Source organism: Schistocerca americana, chromosome 9 (assembly GCF_021461395.2).
Source record: "Schistocerca americana isolate TAMUIC-IGC-003095 chromosome 9, iqSchAmer2.1, whole genome shotgun sequence".
Classification (NCBI taxonomy): Eukaryota; Metazoa; Arthropoda; class Insecta; order Orthoptera; family Acrididae; genus Schistocerca; species Schistocerca americana.
Window position 1 is genome coordinate 201,528,600 of NC_060127.1, and position 18,327 is coordinate 201,546,926.

The 18,327-nt window shown below is 37.1% G+C and overlaps 1 protein-coding gene across 2 annotated transcripts in view; it reads left to right on the forward strand.

The window, feature by feature from the left end:
* LOC124551335 (brachyurin-like) overlaps nucleotides 1-5,811 on the forward strand; it is a 125,577-nt gene extending 119,766 nt beyond the window's left edge. For both annotated transcript variants that reach the window (XM_047126356.1, XM_047126357.1), the window contains one exon: nucleotides 5,351-5,811. In XM_047126356.1, the coding sequence (XP_046982312.1) occupies nucleotides 5,351-5,518 (168 nt within the window). In that variant the 3' untranslated portion in view covers nucleotides 5,519-5,811. The remainder of the gene's footprint in view (nucleotides 1-5,350) is intronic.
* The last annotated feature ends 12,516 nt before the right edge of the window (nucleotides 5,812-18,327 follow it).

Sequence of the window (18,327 nt, forward strand, 5' to 3'; positions counted from 1 at the left end):
CACATAAAAATTGTGTTAGGAGATTTCAATGGACAACTCAGCACCGAGAAAAAATTCAGGGAAACAACGGGAATTCTTACAGGTCACAAGAGAACAAATACAAACGGAGAGAGAGTGATAAACGTCTGGGAAAATTTTGATCTTAAAAACATGTCCACACAATTCCTTAAACCTGTAAACAAACTTACAAAATGGAAGTCACCAAATTCAACTTTGGGTGAATTTCAGATAGACCATGTTGCCGTATCTAATAAGATTACCAAAGAAATACTAAATTTACAAACAAGAAATATATTTTTTGAGTCAGTCCACCATCTGCTGCAAATAAAGATTAGATTTCAACCTAACAGAAAGAAACCATCACTGAACGAAACAGTTAGAATAGATCCAGACTACCTTAAGCTTAGCAAGAGGGAAATTCTCCAGGAAATTGGGCAATAAAACGTAACGAACTGGAAGGAACTTGCAGAAGTACTAATAGATACTATGAAATTTGGCGAACCCCCAAGAAAGAGAAAACACAGATGATGGAACAGTGCGTGTGATCAAGCAATGGAAGAAAGAATACAAGCTTGGAAAACTTTCGGTAGCAACAAAAGTACAGAAAAATGACAGGAATTTTTGAGAATACAGAAGAGTTCATCCAAGGCAATATGAAGAGAAAGACGCAGATATAATATAAGCCGACTTAAATAAGTTGAACAAGAATTTATCAAGAAAAACACCAAAATTTTGTTTACAAAATTTTAAAAGAAAACCTAACTGGGTATTAGCTACCTAATCTGTGCTTTCGACAGCCTGATGGATCACTGGAAACCAACCTTAAAAGTAACTGTCAAATTTTAGCTACACTCACTTCTCAACTGCGGGCCTCTGACAGAACAATCAGATTTCGAAAAACCCACGTCCAACCCCGATTCAAATCCACCATCACTTAAAGAGGTAAAGGAAATAATAAATTCTTTGAAGAGCAACAAGTCTCCAGGGGAAGACCGAATTATAGCAGAAGTATGGAAATTAAATGACAATAATCTCACACAAGCAACCCACAGAGTTACATCAAACATCTGGGAAACTGAAAGAATACCTGCAAAGTGGAAATGTGGATTAATTCATACTCTCCACAAAAAAGGTGCAAAAACTGATCCAAATAATTACAGGGGAATTTTACTGCTCTCTATAATATACAAAATTTTTCAAAGGTCCTGTTAAATATATGGACCAATTAATAGAGGAGTATCAGGCAGGGTTTTGCAAAGATCGATCTTGCAACTAACAGATATGTAACTTAAAAACAATTTTGCAAATGAGAAGATGTAGAAATACTGGGGTAACGTTTGTCGATTTTAAAAAGACTTACGATTCAATAGATAGACAAACATTATTTCGCAATTTAGAGGAGTTCAGGATTCACAGGAAATCAAGGTCTTCAACAGTCATTAACAGATTCAACCTCCAAAGTTAAATTCATGGGAGAAACAAGCATTTCATATCCATACTGGTGTTTACAAAGTAGATGGAATGTCTCCCCTTCTATTTAACATGGTTCTGGAAAACATTGTAAGGACGTGGGAAAATAAAACGAATTCAGCTTGGGATTAAAAAAGAGCAGAGAATGAGGGTGAAGTGTCTGGCTTTCGCGGACGATCTTGTCGTTATAACGAACAATAGACAGGAAGCCAAACTTGCATTGGAAAAACTTCACGAAATCTCACAGAAAGCTGGGCTACAAATCTCCTACGAGAAAACATAGTACATGCAAAACAAAGCTGTAGATAATCTCCGCATTACTACTCAATACCGGAAAGTGGCACAAGTTGCCCACTTCAGATATCTGGGAGAGATCATCCAACTATCGGGACTGAACTCAATACCCAATAAAGATAGACTCTCCAGATTACAAAAAGCATATAAGCTCATTTTGAGTCACTATAATAATAAATCTGTTTCTGTCAATGCGAAACTAGGGTATTACAACACAGTAATCCTACCAGAAGCACTATACGCTGCAGAAACTACAGTGGTTCATGGTCGTTCGAAGATCATAGAGATTGAAAAGAAGAAAAAGAAAAATTAAGAGGAAAATATATGGGCCAGTGCTTTGGGAAGGAAGTTGGATGAAGAGGCCAACTAGAGAGATTTACAAAGACAGAAACAATAACAGACACCATTAGAAAGAGAAGGATGGAATTTTATGGACATATCAGCAGGATGAATAAAACTGAGCTTACAAGGCAAATCTTTGAGATAGTAAACAAAAGCAAAAACAAGAATGAGTGTATCACCGAAACCAAAGAAGACATAAAAGAGCCGTGAATCACAAGAGGCAACATAAACAATAGAGAACAGTTTAGAAACATCATGAAGAAACACACACTTAAACAAGAACACACGGAGAACAGAACAGGAAAAAGATGGTCGGAAGAATGTACAAGGGAACACACTGAACGTATGAAGAGAATTTGGGGAGAACAAAGAAAGAAGAAGAAATCATGACTACTCAAGTTCAATCTCTCTCTCAAAAGGGAATAATCTAAAATAATAATTTATTTACTACTATTGAAGTATTCATCTATAGTATAGAAGGAGTTGTCAAGGAAATATGATCTCAATTTATTTTTGAAACTATTATTGCTGCCTGTCAGGTATTTTATGTCATCTGGTAATTTATCGAAAAGTTTTACAGGAGCGTATCTTACCCCTTTCTGTGGCAAAGATAGGTTAAGTAGAGGATAGCGTAACTCGTTCTTTCTTCTGGTATTGTAATCATGAATGTCACCGTTGTTTTTAAACTGGTCCATGTTTTTGAGGACAGATTTCATTGATGAGTAAATGTAATGTGAGGCTGTCGTAAGAATTCCTAACCTTTTAAACAGATGCCTACAAGACGTGCGACTATGACCCCTATACATTATTCTAACCACTTTCTTTACAGAAGTGAATACTTTTTGCCTAAGTGTTGAGTTACCTCAAAATATAATTTCGTATGACATCAGGAAGTGAGAGTATGCAAAGTATGTTAGCTTGCTGGTATCCTTAAAATCAGCAATTATTCTGATTGGAAAAGTGTTGAGTTACCTCAAAATATAATTTCATATGACATCAGGAAGTGAAAGTATGGAAAGTATGTTAGCTTGCTGGTATCCTCAAAATCAGCAATTATTCTGATTGCAAAAGTTGCCAAATCTAGTCACTTTAGGGGATCCAAAATATGTATTCTCCTATTAAGATTCTCAGCTATATGCACACCCAAAAACTTAGTATGTCCTACCCTGGCTACTGACTTCTGTTCATGTGTTATATTTATTGAAGGAACTGTACTCCTTGGAGTAGAAAATTGGATGTACCGTGTTTTTTTTTTTTTTTTTTCAAAGTTCAGAGCAAGCTCATTCGCAGGAAACCAATCAATAACATTCTAAAGACATTATTTCTATCATTTTATAATGGAGTTTCTTTCACTGGATTAATAATGATGCCTTTATCATCAGCAAACAGTGTCAGTTTAGCTTCTCGTTCAGATAAGAAGGGAGGTCATTTGCATATATCAAGAAAAGAAAAAGACGCATGATCAAGCCCTGTGGAACACCTAATGTCGTTTCACCCCAGTTCGATGAAGTATGAAACGTCCTTAAATCGCTTAAACCATATAAAGAAACCTTTTGCTTCCTTTTGTGTAGATGTGGATTAGACCATTCATATGCTGTTCCGTCTATTCCATAGAATTGTAATTTCTGTAACATAATGTCATTGTTCCAATAGTCAAATATTGTGTATAACTCACAGAAAATTCCTACTGGTGACATTTCACTATTTAAAGGGTCTATTATGTTCGCAGTGAACCTGTATATTGCTTTTTTGGTAGAACAGCATTTTTGAAATCCAGACTGTGATTTGCTAAGTGTCCCGTTACTGTTGAGATGGCTAATCACTCTTGAGTACATTACTTTTTCAACGATTTTTGAAAATGCTGAAAGTAAGGATACTGGTCGGTAATTATTGGCATCTGTGGTGTCTGCTTTTTGTAAAAATGCTTGACAGTGGCATGTTTTAACCAGTTGGAAAATACTTTGAGTTAGTGATGCATTACAGATATGACTCAGAACATCAGCTGCAACTGCTCCAAATTGTTTTAATATCTCGTTAGAGATGTCATCTACTTCAACAGAACATTTACTATTCAAAGATTTAATCATTTTCCTTATTTCTAAAGATATTGTTAGATGAAAATTGATCTGACAAGGATTTCCCAAAACTGAATCTTCCATGTACTTGTTGGCTTTTTCTTTTGAACTATTCTCACCAATTTTTATACCTGCACTTAAGAAATGATTGTTAAATAGATTAGCTACTTGTGTACTATTCGGTAAGATGGTCTCATTCTCTTTAATAATAATAGTACCTACCCCTGTGGTTGCTTTTCCTGTCTCTCTTCTAACAACAATCCATACTGATTTGATTTTTTTGCCCCAGTTGCGAGATTTCATCTCTAGTATACACAATTTTTGATTTTTTGACATCTTTTCGCAGTATGTTACAGTAATTTTTATAGTGTAAAATTACTACTGGATCTTTACTAACTCTTGCTCTCATACAGTTTTCTTTATCTTCCTGAAGGCACTTTAATACCGGCAGTAATCCAAGTTTTTTTAGAAACCTGTTTGGTATTACATTTTGTAATTTTTGGGGTAACAGTGTCCAAAAAGGGATATAAATTCATCAAGTAGTACGTTGTATTTATCATTAGCATTTGGCTCAATATGTTCATCTCTCCAATTAATCTTTCTTAAGCTTTCTCTGAAGTGTTTAATAGATAGCATGTTGACCAATCTTACACTTTTACTTAATGTTTTCTGAACTGTGCACCCTACTATCTTTTGTAAGTTAATTAGTTGTGCATCACGGTCCGAAAATCCATTTATAACAGGTAAAGTATGTGTTAGTTTTACATCCTTTTGCCATACAAATACATTATCTATTAGAGCGCTACTGTTTTGAGCTATACTTGTAGGGAAGGTGATCACTAATTCGAAGCTGTATGTCATTCATAACACTTCTAGTTCACTTTTCCTATCAGAATACTTGGATTCCAGCAATACTGATTTTCCTAGGAGGGGAAGTTATTTGTTGGGGACCAGTTATAAGCCTGTCACGTAATTATCCAGTCTGTTCCTAGTACGGTCATGTTTGTGCCGTTCATCAGCTTACTTGTAAGCAAACAGATTTTGGAGAGGCCTCCATTCCCCTGGTGCATCCGTTATATAGTTCAAGGTGCAATATCGTTCATAAATTTTTAATATTAGCAGCAGAAGTCTCCTAGATATTTGTAAGCTAATAATTGCCTAAATTATAGGGCGACCATGGCGGACCCCTTGTCCTCAAGTCCAAAGATGGCTACAAGCAGATCGGCATTGCCAGCTTTTACTATGAGAAGTGTGAAGTACCTCTACCTGGTGGCTACTCAAGGGTAACATACTTCCTCGACTGGATCACAAGAACTGCTCAAATCAATGTCACATGAGAAGGTGGTATTGACTGTGGCACAGTTTCGCCACTAGATCGCATTCCATACGTATTTTAATTGCAATGAAAAATGTCAGAACAGAACACTTAATAATGGCCAAAATATACGTTCTCAGACCACTGTCCAACTGCAGGCTACCGTAGCATAAATGCTACATTCATTTTTCCCTTTTTCATCTCATGGAGTAGACTGAAACTCGCTGTCCTCGATTGTAGCATACACCATGTGCTTTATATAAATCAGTTGTTTTTCTCTCTGAATGTTCCAGCAAGTGACAATATGTGATTAAAGAAAACTGTTTATCTGTGAGTCAACATGGTTTCAGGTGATAAAATAAATATATAAGTACGTTTCTTTTTACTAATTTATGTCTACAACGTGTTTAGAGAGTGTATTAACATGTAATTGAAGAAAACTGTTTATCTGTGAGTCAACATGGTATCAAGTAATAAAATAAATATATAAGTACGTTTCTTTTTACTAATTTATGTCTACAACGTGTTTAGAGAGTGTTTTAACATGTTAATACACTCAAATCTATCGAATAATTATTATTTGTTTTATGACAACACCCTAGTGGTATATTTTTCGATGTATCACTGGGTCTACATTCGGCAATGACCTGTATTAAAAATTCCAGGGGAACTGTTTTCCCAGTTTTTTGGCACTGGACATTGATTTTTCAAAGACTTCAGCTATCTTCGAACAACAATACTAAACAGTTTGGATATGTCCTAAAAATTTGATGAATTACATTTTGTTTCTTAAATTTCCTGTTTTAGTGTTATTTTGCCACAGAACACTGCATTGATAACCAGTATAAATCCTGCATTCACAAAATGTAAGTTAGGACTCAGGGGACTATATAGGTTATTTAGCTTACATCATCACACTTAGGTCTGTCAGCAGAGGAGAGACATTGAAGACTGAGCGTTTAGTGACTGACAGTGACACTTACTGTATGTAATGTTATACTTAGGGTTAAAGTCTTGTTTCACAGCTACTCAGGACCTCATAGTAACTGACTCATCATGCAGTGCCACCGAAGACTGGAAGAAGAGGATGAATGGAACACTACTCCCTGATAATATATGAGTGATAATTGTAGATCCACCTAACTGTGGCAAGATGAATGTTATCATTCATTGCTAACACATCCAGATATTATCTACTTAGAATATGTGTACATATTTTCGATAACGCTATTGTAGCCTAAACACCAGCTATTACAGTAGATTTGCCTTGTATAGATGGTGTAACACACACAACATTCAGCAAAAGAGGCAATATCCTACAGCCAGAAAGATTGAAGGCAAACACAGTGCTTATATTTGATGATGTTGCAGTGGAAAACCTGGTTCAAATACTTCAGTATTGGAGGTGACATCTTTTATATTCTATGGTTCCTAAGCAGTTGGTAAGGGATAATGTAAACCTTATTGTTGCGTTCAAACAAGACAATATGAATTCAAAACACATTTATCAAGTACATGTAGGAAATTCTGTGATGTACAATTAATTTATAGAGATAACAGAGGAAACAGGTAAATGAACGACAGACAATAAAACCGAAACTTTCAGTAATTTTCCTACATATAGAATGAAGGAGTTGAGTATATCAGTATACAGTACATTGTGATTATATTCACACATATGTCACATGTTCAGTCTGAGACGAGGGGTATGAATACACAGAACATTTGTCCATGTGTAGTGCACAGATTTAAGCAATGTATCGTATCATAGCGAGGAAACTGGGAAAAAAGCATCAGCAGAAGATCGACTAAAATGGTCGACATTAAGTCTGTGATGGTTAATTAGCTCACAACAAGAACATGTTGAAGATAATTAATGTGCGAAGTGGAAGGACCATGTTAACTGAATAAACATTACAAGATATGAAAAAAACTAACCTGAAGATATTAAGGGGACAAGTAAATGTTAGAACCCTACTGAAGTTAATCGTTACATTAAATATAAAGATTGATGACAACGAACGAATTTTAGAAATATGGGGAAAATGAGTCTACAGACACCATATAAGTTGCGTATTACATAGAAATCAATTGAGTATGCAACAGCATGTTGACGAAAGGTAAAGTCACTGATGCACAGAAAGGGGTTCGACAGAAACCACGATTTCTAAGGTGGGACTCTCAGAATGAGTTCAGTCTCTTAGAGAAAAGTTTAATCCAGCTGTATCTATAATCACTTTCACACACACTTCCTAAGTCAGATGAGGGTAAAGAAGAAGAAGAAATATAATATATTATTGCTGATTGCTTTAGCTGTCTTGGGGGCAGTCTACATATTTGGTTAGTAGGGAAGAACCATATACTTATGGTCCACAGCCTATAAGTTTAGCCAAGCATGCTCTACGTGTTGAGGGTAAGGAATCTGAAAGAACGCTTGCTCTAATGTATCTAATATTCTTAAAACCTTCAAAACCTGGCAACCATGTACCCAAATATCTAAAAATTTGTAGTGAAATACTGCATATGACAAACAAATAGACGAACAAAAGGTCATAACAGTAGGAAACACCCAAACATTATGAAACATGTGTTATGTGGTAAAGGTACTGACATTCAGCACAAAAAGAAGAACATCAGTCTCTAGAGTACATATATTATGACGCTCCCACTGAAATAATAGGGCAGGTATGACTGCCCACAGCATTAGCCACCGCTGAGAATAAAGCTCTTATGAATGAAACCATATCAGTCATTTCATAATTTAGGGAAAGACAAATCATTGAACAGTAATGTAGAGAGTAGTTCGAGAACTACACAAACCAGCACACAAAACGTTCTCTTATAGGCATGTTACCGTACATGGGCTGGATGACTTGTGGCAGTATTTAAGAGTGAAAGAGGATTCAAGTACATCTTAATGGTTATTCATATATATTCCAATTTTTCCTGGGTGTTACCTGTGAAAACATAAAGGAGAATGCACCTTGCACATTTTTTGGCCAACTAAGGCGGTTGCCTGAAAACCTTCAAACTGGCCATGGAAGTGAAATTTACTATTAGCATTTGAAAGTGGTAATATAGCGGTTTAGAATACACTAATACACTGCGTCCTCCTACTTGAAATCTGATACCTTGGAATGTTTGAATAGGATGATAAAAAACAAAATTTTCAAGCAGTTTAATCTCTGAATATCACACAAATGGCTAGACATCATAATAATGACATCGTAAATACTGTACACAATCCTAATAAAATGGGAGATCCGTAGTGTCAGACATTTAATGTAGATAATTTGGTGTGCATTTCAGAGTAAAAGAAATGACATATATCGAACTGACCAACAGAGATATTTACCATTTTCAAACTACAGAAAACAGACGCAAGAATGTTGTTGTCGTGATCTTCAGTCCTGAGACTGGTTTGATGCAGCTCTCCATGCTACTCTATCCTGTGCAAGCTTTTTCATCTCCCAGTACCTACTGCAACCTACATCCTTCTGAATCTGCTTAGTGTATTCATCTCTTGGTCTCCCTCTACGATTTTTACCCTCCACGCTACCCTCCAATACTAAATTGGTGATCCCTTGATGCCTCAGAACATGTCCTACCAAGCGATCCCTTCTTCTGGTCAATTTGTGCCACAAACTTCTCTTCTCCCCAATCCTATTCAATACTTCCTCATTAGTTATGTGATCTACCCATCTAATCTTCAGCATTCTTCTGTAGCACCACATTTCGAAAGCTTCTATTCTCTTCTTGTCCAAACTATTTATCGTCCATGTTTCACTTCCATACGTGGCTACACTCCATACGAATACTTTCAGAAATAACTTCCTGACACTTAAATCAATACTGGATGTTAACAAATTTCTCTTCTTCAGAAACGCTTTCCTTGCCATTGCTAGCCTACATTTTATATCCTCTCTACTTCGACCATCATCAGTTATTTTGCTCCCCAAATAGCAAAACTCCTTTACTACTTTAAGTGCCTCATTTCCTAATCTAATTCCCTCAGCATCACCCGACTTAATTCGACTACATTCCATTATATATGTCTTGAAAGATGGAAACAGCGAAGAAAGTGCTGGCTTTTTGTCACAGAAGAAGTGGAGAAAAGTTCTGAACCAGATGTGTTTCTTGTAGAGAGTTTCATAACACATCCAGGATTAGATCTTTGGTTAAATAGGTTGGTTTCCCACCAATAGACGATAGTTGAGTAGATGCCTGTGATTTGCTATATAGTGTGTTTCCGCAAGAGCGAGCAAAAGCTTAACAGGATATAGTGGATGCTCCACTGATCAATTTGAGGTAGGGAAGCTTGGGTCAGAGAAGTCAGCTAAAGGAGATAATAGGAATACAATATTAGTGCTGTGTAATTTTTTATTTACATTAGTTACAGTCAACTGCAAATACCATCAGTGACACAATGAACGAACTATTTGCACTGCATCTCTTAAAACGTGCTGAAACTGACGGCCATCAGCCTCAATGCAAGCATAATACCGGCGAACAAGATTCTGACGAACATTGAGATATATCCTTGGTGTGTTTCGAATCACATCACAGGCAGCTACAATTCTGACAACTAATTCTATCTCCGTATTCACTGATGTCTCATACACAAGTGATTTTAGAAATAGGAAATAATCAACTCGTAGGCCAAAGAAAAGGACCTCCCCTTCCAATCAAGGGACCAGGAAATATTTCTTAGTGATCAGGCTCGTTCTCTTAGTTTTCTTCCAGGAAATAAAGAACCATGCAAAGAAACAGCACAGTATGTGTAAACTTGTACACATGTGAGTTACAAATAAGCTGGAACCAGTAATGCTAGTCAAAGCGGTAGACAACTTTACTTCCATATCGCCTTAACCTGACTTATCCTACTGCAGGTTCCCTATCTAAAATTGTTCAGTGGAGCATTCTCTACGTTCAGTTACGTTTTTGTACTCTCTAACAGAAACACCCTGTCCAACAGGGGATGCAAACATCAAACCATGCTGTAGCGTAACATTAGTGGTAGGAAGTGCATCAGAGGTGGCAGTACATCTACATCTACATCTACATGACTACTCTGCAATTCGCATTTAAGTGCTTGGCAGAGGGTTCATCGAACCACAATCATACTATCTCTCTACCATTCCACTCCCGAACAGCGCGCGGGAGAAACGAACACCTAAACCTTTCTGTTCGAGCTCTGATTTCTCTTATGTAGGTTGGGCTCAACAAAATATTTTCGCGTTCGGAAGAGAAAGTTGGTGACTGAAATTTCGTAAATAGATCTCGCCGCGACGAAAAACGTCTTTGCTTCAATGACTTCCATCCCAACTCGCGTATCATATCTGTCACACTCTCTTCTGTATTACGTGGTAATGCAAAACGAGCTGCCCTTTTTTACAGTATTACAGATAAACTACCGATCGAATTACACATCCCAACATATAAATACTATGGACCTGGAACGACGCTTCAAAAACAGTTAGCAAATGGTAATGAGAGAACTAATCTGTCGGATGAGGCGTGGAAGAAGTATGACATTGCACGTCCTACAAATCGGTGTTTGGCAGAATCTCAGGCAGTGGATCAAATATTGGCTGATAAAGCAAAGACAATACGTGCGAGAAGAGACATATTTACGCATTACAGCATTTGTAGCTTATTAAACGATGAGCACCAAGCTTAAATAGGGTTTGGAAGTAAATTTCCAATAAGTTACGAGCATTGTTCGTCATACACTAAAGAATAAAAAGACAACTCAACGGTGTTTAAAAAATTGTTTCCATTCAGTGGTGTAAGCAACAAAAAGTGCATTGAAGAGCAAAGGGGGAAGGAGAAGAAGAAGAAGAGGAAGAAGAAGAAGAATGAATTAAAATGCCTAAGGTTCTACCGATACATAAGGCCATATGTGAAATTATTCCTTTTCTTACACTGGCATATCTTTCAGCAACTGGCATATTAGTTAGAGATGTGACAGTCATCGCCTGAACACTGAAAAATGCTAAAAGTATCCAGGCACAGCTTGATGAGGTGAAAGAGCATACTTGGATGATGGGATCTTCCGCTGTTGGGAAAGAATTGTATTTAAAACAACTTAGAAAAGGGTTTTGGCTGTTTGTAATAACAAAAGCTCCTGGCTACACTACCCAACTGACCACTTACAAATACTAATCTCCTTAAATCTGCCCAAATATTCGATATTCCAAGGTTTCGTAAAGTGTTTATATAGGTCACATTGTCTAAGACTATATGAAAAACAAATGGATTGAGGATTGTGACTTTAGATGTAGCAGGGGGACCTAGAACTCACAGGGTGGGATATGTTAGAAAACCCATGAATAGTGTCTACTATTTTGATTTGTTTGATGACAAGATGACCTGCATCCGCCAGCAGAATTACGCTGCTACCTTACCAGCAACCTTGTGTTCTATATTTTTCGAAGCTACCAAAACAGTGATACACAATTGTACGCTCACCTGTGCATCAAGCTCGCCTGACATTTGTAAAGCAGAATGATCTATAATGGTCAGCATTACCCGTCCATTCATTAGCTGAGATTTAAATGTGATATTGTACAAAAATTCAAAAGTTCCTAGACTTACACACTACTCAAACTAACTTATGCTAAGAACAACAAACACACCCATGCCTGAGGGAGGACTCGAATCTCTGGCGGGAGGGATACTGTACATTCTGACTTTTCAGAACAATGTGCAAATTTTTTTCCACCAATTGATTTAAGCAGAGGGCACTGCAGTATCATACTGACTGGAGTGGAGACATAGAACAGTCTTCCCAATACCACAAAGGCAAACCATAAGCTACATCTTAAGGATGGTGAAGCTAGGGAAATAAAACCTGGCACATTTGATATTGACATTAAAATCAGATTTTTAAATGGTCTCAAAAGGGCCTGTGCTACAGGCAAACAGCCGAATTCGCTTAGCTCAGAAATAAGGACAATGGAAAAAGCAATACACTTCATCCACAATTGCTCAATAGGATCAATACTAGTTTTCTCAAGCATTCAGGTTTAGCGTAAAGCATTCAGGTTTAGCGTAAAGCATTCAGGTTTAGCGTAATTCTGATGATTTTTATGTGCCAGATAAAAATAGTAATAGCTCCCTATATTTCAACGGGGAATTTCGGAAACGTGTTGATAATGCTACAGTTTGATAGAATGTTACATGTGATGCTTTAACATTTGTGTTTCAGGGAATAAGATATGAACAGAAGAGGGTCAATATTGGCCACACACGTAATGTGATTGTAACTTTAATGCTTAAGCATTAACTCTTAAAACGTTAGATTTGAATGGTTGTGAAAACGCAGGAAGTTTCAAAGATGAACTGAAGGGTAGAGCAGCAAAATAGTGGTCAGTTAAATGCATGTATACGTCTCAAACAAGTTGATGAGATACTTCAAGGGCATGAAGCATGTAATTATGAGTTTGAAGCTGGAATTTGTCTTGGTAAAAAATGCAATGGATTGTAACTCATATATTCAATGAGGATGTGGTAATTTGGATGAGATTATCGTAGATAAAATATGATGGAAGATGTCCCATATCAGTGTAATAGATCGGGAACATTTGAATTTTTAAAGGTTTTGAATCCTGGTATTCATCTGCCATTAACTTTCCGTTGATGGGAGCACTTTGACTACCCTGTTTTACCGATAGAATCGAAGCACACATAGGCTATTAAAATGTCAATTCAATTAGGAATATCAAGATTCATTATACTAGCATTTCAAACCAATAGAAATGGCAACACAGTAAACGATTCAAGCGTATTTGACAGCTATAATTTAACTAATGTTAAAGTCAACTTGGATTCAGTATATTATCCTTATCACAATTTATATCTACAATCTAACATGTGATATGTATGTAAGGTTTCGCCCTTCTTACTATGAGGACATTAAAGGAGAAGGATATCTGTTCACTCTGGGGACAGTTAAGGAGCTGGCACCATTTATCGTTATACATTGTTCAAAACAGAACAATACAGTTAAATTTGTTCCCCAGCAGGAACTTCTGCATGACTGGGTGACTAACTATTCACCACTCACAGGAATTGTGCAAGCAGTATAGGTAAACATATGTTGTGCAGCATTCGAAGCAGTTAACGATGGCACATCATTGTAGATACCAAGTCTTTTTCAATGAATGCAGGCAGTTCGTAGTTAAGGATATTGCCTTCACTGCTTTTACAAAAATTGTGGGTGAGTAATAATGACGTTCTCAGCAAATATAGCATCACTGAAACCTCTGAGGGATGTGAAATGTGAAGTATGTCATAATACATAAGACAGGAGTAAGGGTAACATACTTTTTCCATGGAATTCACTGTAATGATCCTGACATTACTTATTAGTATGTGGTGACATTGTTTCAAACCTACAAACTCATTAACATGTCTATCCATATGCTCCAAGAAGGCTATGTGGATGGATGATATTGCTCAGCTGTCCAGCAGTTCAAGCAAAGTGTGGAAATGGACAAAATAGTGTTACGTTTGCTTCAGTAAATCTGGAAATGCTTTTAAGTTAGATGACAAATAAACGAATGTACAACAGATTCACTGTGTTATTAATGAGTTTGTACTAATTTTACTTTGTTTTCAGCTAACATCAGGATATATGGGGATATATTTTTATTCGACACACAACTACAACCAGATGCATAGCCTATGTTCTCCTTCAAGCACAAGTGAAATAAATTTAGACATAGCTTCTATGCTTACGAAACAGTAGTGGGCATGCACTGCCTGTTCCCAGAAACCTACAAGTGGGTATCAATATCTAAAACCACAAGTGATCAGTCTATGAACTCTGTTACTCTCATCTGTAAACAGCAGCTTCTAAATAACACTACCCATTTTTTCTAAAAAAAAAATGAAAGACTGTCACACACTTCATATACTACATCACATTGACAAAATTGTGATTTGGGCTCTTGTAAATAATAACAAGGCTTTAAGGCAACAAACTTCTTCATCATTTATTCAGTTCATTTTATGCAGTCTTTGCTTGCTTCATTAATAATAAAACAGAGATTCATATACACAATTGCTTTGCTTCAGTAATAATAATGAATGCTTTTTGTGTAGAAAGATAGTCCCCCCTGCAGTATGTTGTCGATGAAAGCAGACATTGGCATAACAGAAATAATTATAATTCAGTTATTGCAATGTCATTTGACACAGAGTGGAAAACATTTACAATCCCAGTGTCATTTGATGCAATGGAGAAATTTGCAATATTGTTTGACAGACCCCTTCTCCAAAATAGACTGAATTAACATAACAATTAGATTACACTAAAAACTAAAGACTCTGGCAGCTGGCAGCAGATGAAAGACTGATGTAGAAATGTACAGATGCATTGCATTATGGCACACACATGTTGTTCTATAAACTCAGACACACTAGTGTACATTTCATTACAGCACACATTTTAAGCAGTAAACTCCTCCCTCCCCCTCTCTCTCTCCCTCACACATGCACACACACACACACACACACACACACACAATTTAGGAATAAATACATTAACGTTGATAAATAGTCGGAGTACAGGAGAACATCTATCCCATCCCCACAAAGAACTTGTTTACTATCACAAGGCACCAGAAGCTGGATGTGACAGGAGCAAGGAGTCACTCAAAGTTAGCATACATAACGAAGGGAAACCCCTTTTGATAGTGAGTGTTCTTAAATTTGGAGAATTTATTTTCCTCTATGGACATATCAACATGTCCCAGTTTCTTTGAAGGGCAACCTACGGTGTAATGTCGATTTTCTCCCTCTGAGGACAAAAGCAAATTCACATCCGACCTTACGCAAGCTCCCAAAATTAGATGAATGAAGGGGTCCAAGAAACTACTTTGTGACATAAATTATTACACTGGTATTCTGTCTCTCAATTTTGGGTATATCCTGAAGTTAAATGGCGAAATCAGTACCATCAAAGTTATACAACACACACAAACATTATTATGTACATGAATGACTCAATAATTTCTCTCACTTGCCAGAATTGATCATGCAAAACAAATCTCATCAAGATTTTCGACATTAGTAAGGGGCTTCTTTTTAGCAATGTCTTATGGAAGCTGCATATAGCTGGACGCTTCATTTAATGGATCAAAAACAAGACTGGACATCAATGTGAAGTACTCGGCTCAGTGCCTTAATGGACCCTCTTTCCTGCATACTGGAAAAGTTGTTTTGTTGTGTGCATCAGTTCACAGCATAACAGTGTGCCACACTTAATGGTGGGACATTGTAGATTGCCAGCCATTTTGGAAAACTCACTTTCCTGAATGAATAGACGAGAGTTTAGAATATGTATAGTATCTCTGTACCCAGCAGTACAGCTATTTATATGGGCAAATGATATCAAGTATTCAAATGCAACTGCCATGACTGTGTAATTAAAAGATGGCAAGCTACTAACCTGGTGTATTCCTGCATTATTAGTAGAATGTGACAGAGGTTTGCAGCTAGCCGGAATATCACAACAACTATCGGCAGTGGAGGTTGAAGTCTGTACAGCAAGGAATGGACCAGGACGCCAGCGGATAGGGTCCAAGTGCTGTCATGATGACAGATGTTGTGGCGACCGTGCAGTGGACTTTGCAGGCTGTGGGAGACAAGCTGGACCAGACCGGGTAGTGGCGGTCATGCAGGTGTTAACAGTGATGTCAGAGCACACCATGGTGATTGCATCCTACGTCCTCCAGCCGATGGTTCAAATGCTTCTCTGTAGAAAAAAATAACGAGAAACGTCACTACTGGATATTTTTAATACTGGATATTTATATTACATGTGTAAATACTGAATTGTTTTGATCTTACCTAAAGCAACACCAATGTATGTATTATGCCATCCTGATATCATTACCTTGAGATCATCAGCCACATCCTTACCTAGACATGCATATCAGAGGTGCAGGTCAGTTGTGAGTTTGGTGCATCATCATCATCATCATCATCATCATCATCGTCATCATCATCATTACTGGAGTCACAAGCAAATACATACACACAAATAAAACATGTAAATGTATAGACATATTATTCCCCATCGTCCTGGAAGCGTACAGCAGTTAGCTGTGAATCAGCTTCATCTTTCAAAATTTTTGAGGAGTCTGTTTATGTGTTGGTTCCATCACACCAGCCCAACCTACTGACCCTGGATTGAGTATTTACTGTTTAAGATGTCCTCATGTGGTGACACATCGATGTACAGATACCTTCACCTGCAAACATGAAAAAGGATTTGTAACTGCCGGACGTCTTACTCAATACACCGAAAGTAGCACCATATTAGAATACAACATACGTTGATTATATGTTGTTGAACTTAAGTTTATTGTTCAAGCTCGTCCAGTATCTGAGGGACGAATGCTGTAACAATAACTGATACTGAATTCCATATAACACACACAACAGCTGAATAAGAAGGTAAAAAATCAGTACTTGCAAGGAAGTTCAAATCTTTATGTCTGTCCAGTCCTTTGGGAGCTCAGCTTTTGTTTTACGGTTGATGAGGCTCATCTCTTTGTCACTTTCCAGTTATGAATGTCCTCTTACCGGGAATATTACACGAATTGATTCAAATCGCTTTGCATGATGGACAAGATAATGGACGAACATGAAAAGGATTTTGTTTTTTGACCACCACATGAGTCACAGAAGATTTACAAATTTTTAACCTCAGGATCCAGAAACGAAGTAACATAATGATGCAGGAAAGAAACTACTTCATTTGAACCTTTCTTCCCTATAGTTTCAGGATAAACATAAAACAGTGCGTTACTGTCTGTGAATCGATGTATGTTAAACAGATATAGAGCAAGCTGTGATGAAATAATCGGGCTTCTTTCTGAACGAATAAAAAGAATTATCATAAGTGAAATCAAACAGGCCAAATATGTATCTATAATAGTAGATTCTACTCCAGACATTTCACATATTCTTTCATATTAAGATATGTGAACGAGAATGGTGAAACTGTTGAACATTTCCTTCTGTTTTTAGGAAACCCAGGGCAACTTAGCTGAGACCGTACTAAAAGTCCTGTCTATAAATTCCACTGATATTACTGACTGTAGAGGCCAGTCATACGACAACGGAAGCAACATGTCAGGAGCCTACACTGATTTGCAGGCACGCCTTAAAGAGCGAAATCCGAAAGCGCAGTATGTGCCTTGTGCAGAACTTTCTTTGAATTTAGTGAGCACTAGTGCTCCAAGCTGTTGTCGGGAAGCATGTTCATTTTTCAGTGTAGTGCAAAACCTTTATAAATTTCTCTCTGCTTCTACACAGCGCTGGGATAAACTTCTTTCTTTCATGAAACCAGGAAGCAAGGTGGTAAAAAGTTTAACAAAGACACGTTGGTGAGAAAGAGAGGAAGCATATGTAATTCTGTATGAAAATTGGGTGTTACAATACCCTCACACATATTGATAATAATACGTTTGAAAAATTACTTGTGCGAAATGAGGCTTCAGCTTCATTGAATCAGCTCAGCAGACTAGAAACAGTATTCACTATGACAGTTTGGAAGGACATACTTCAGAGATTTAATAGTGTAAATCTGAAATTGCAAAGTGTAAATATTGAAACGAAAATAGTGCATGAATTATATGAAACACCTGTAGGATTTATTGCATTTATTCGTGGCATGTTCGACTATTGTGAAAATAAATCCACGGAGATTGTGACTTATATAGACTACGAATGCACCTATAAAAGATCACTAAAACGCAAACTTCACGATGATGAAGAAGCGGACTCACAAGAAGTTTTTCTGACTGGAAGGGAAAA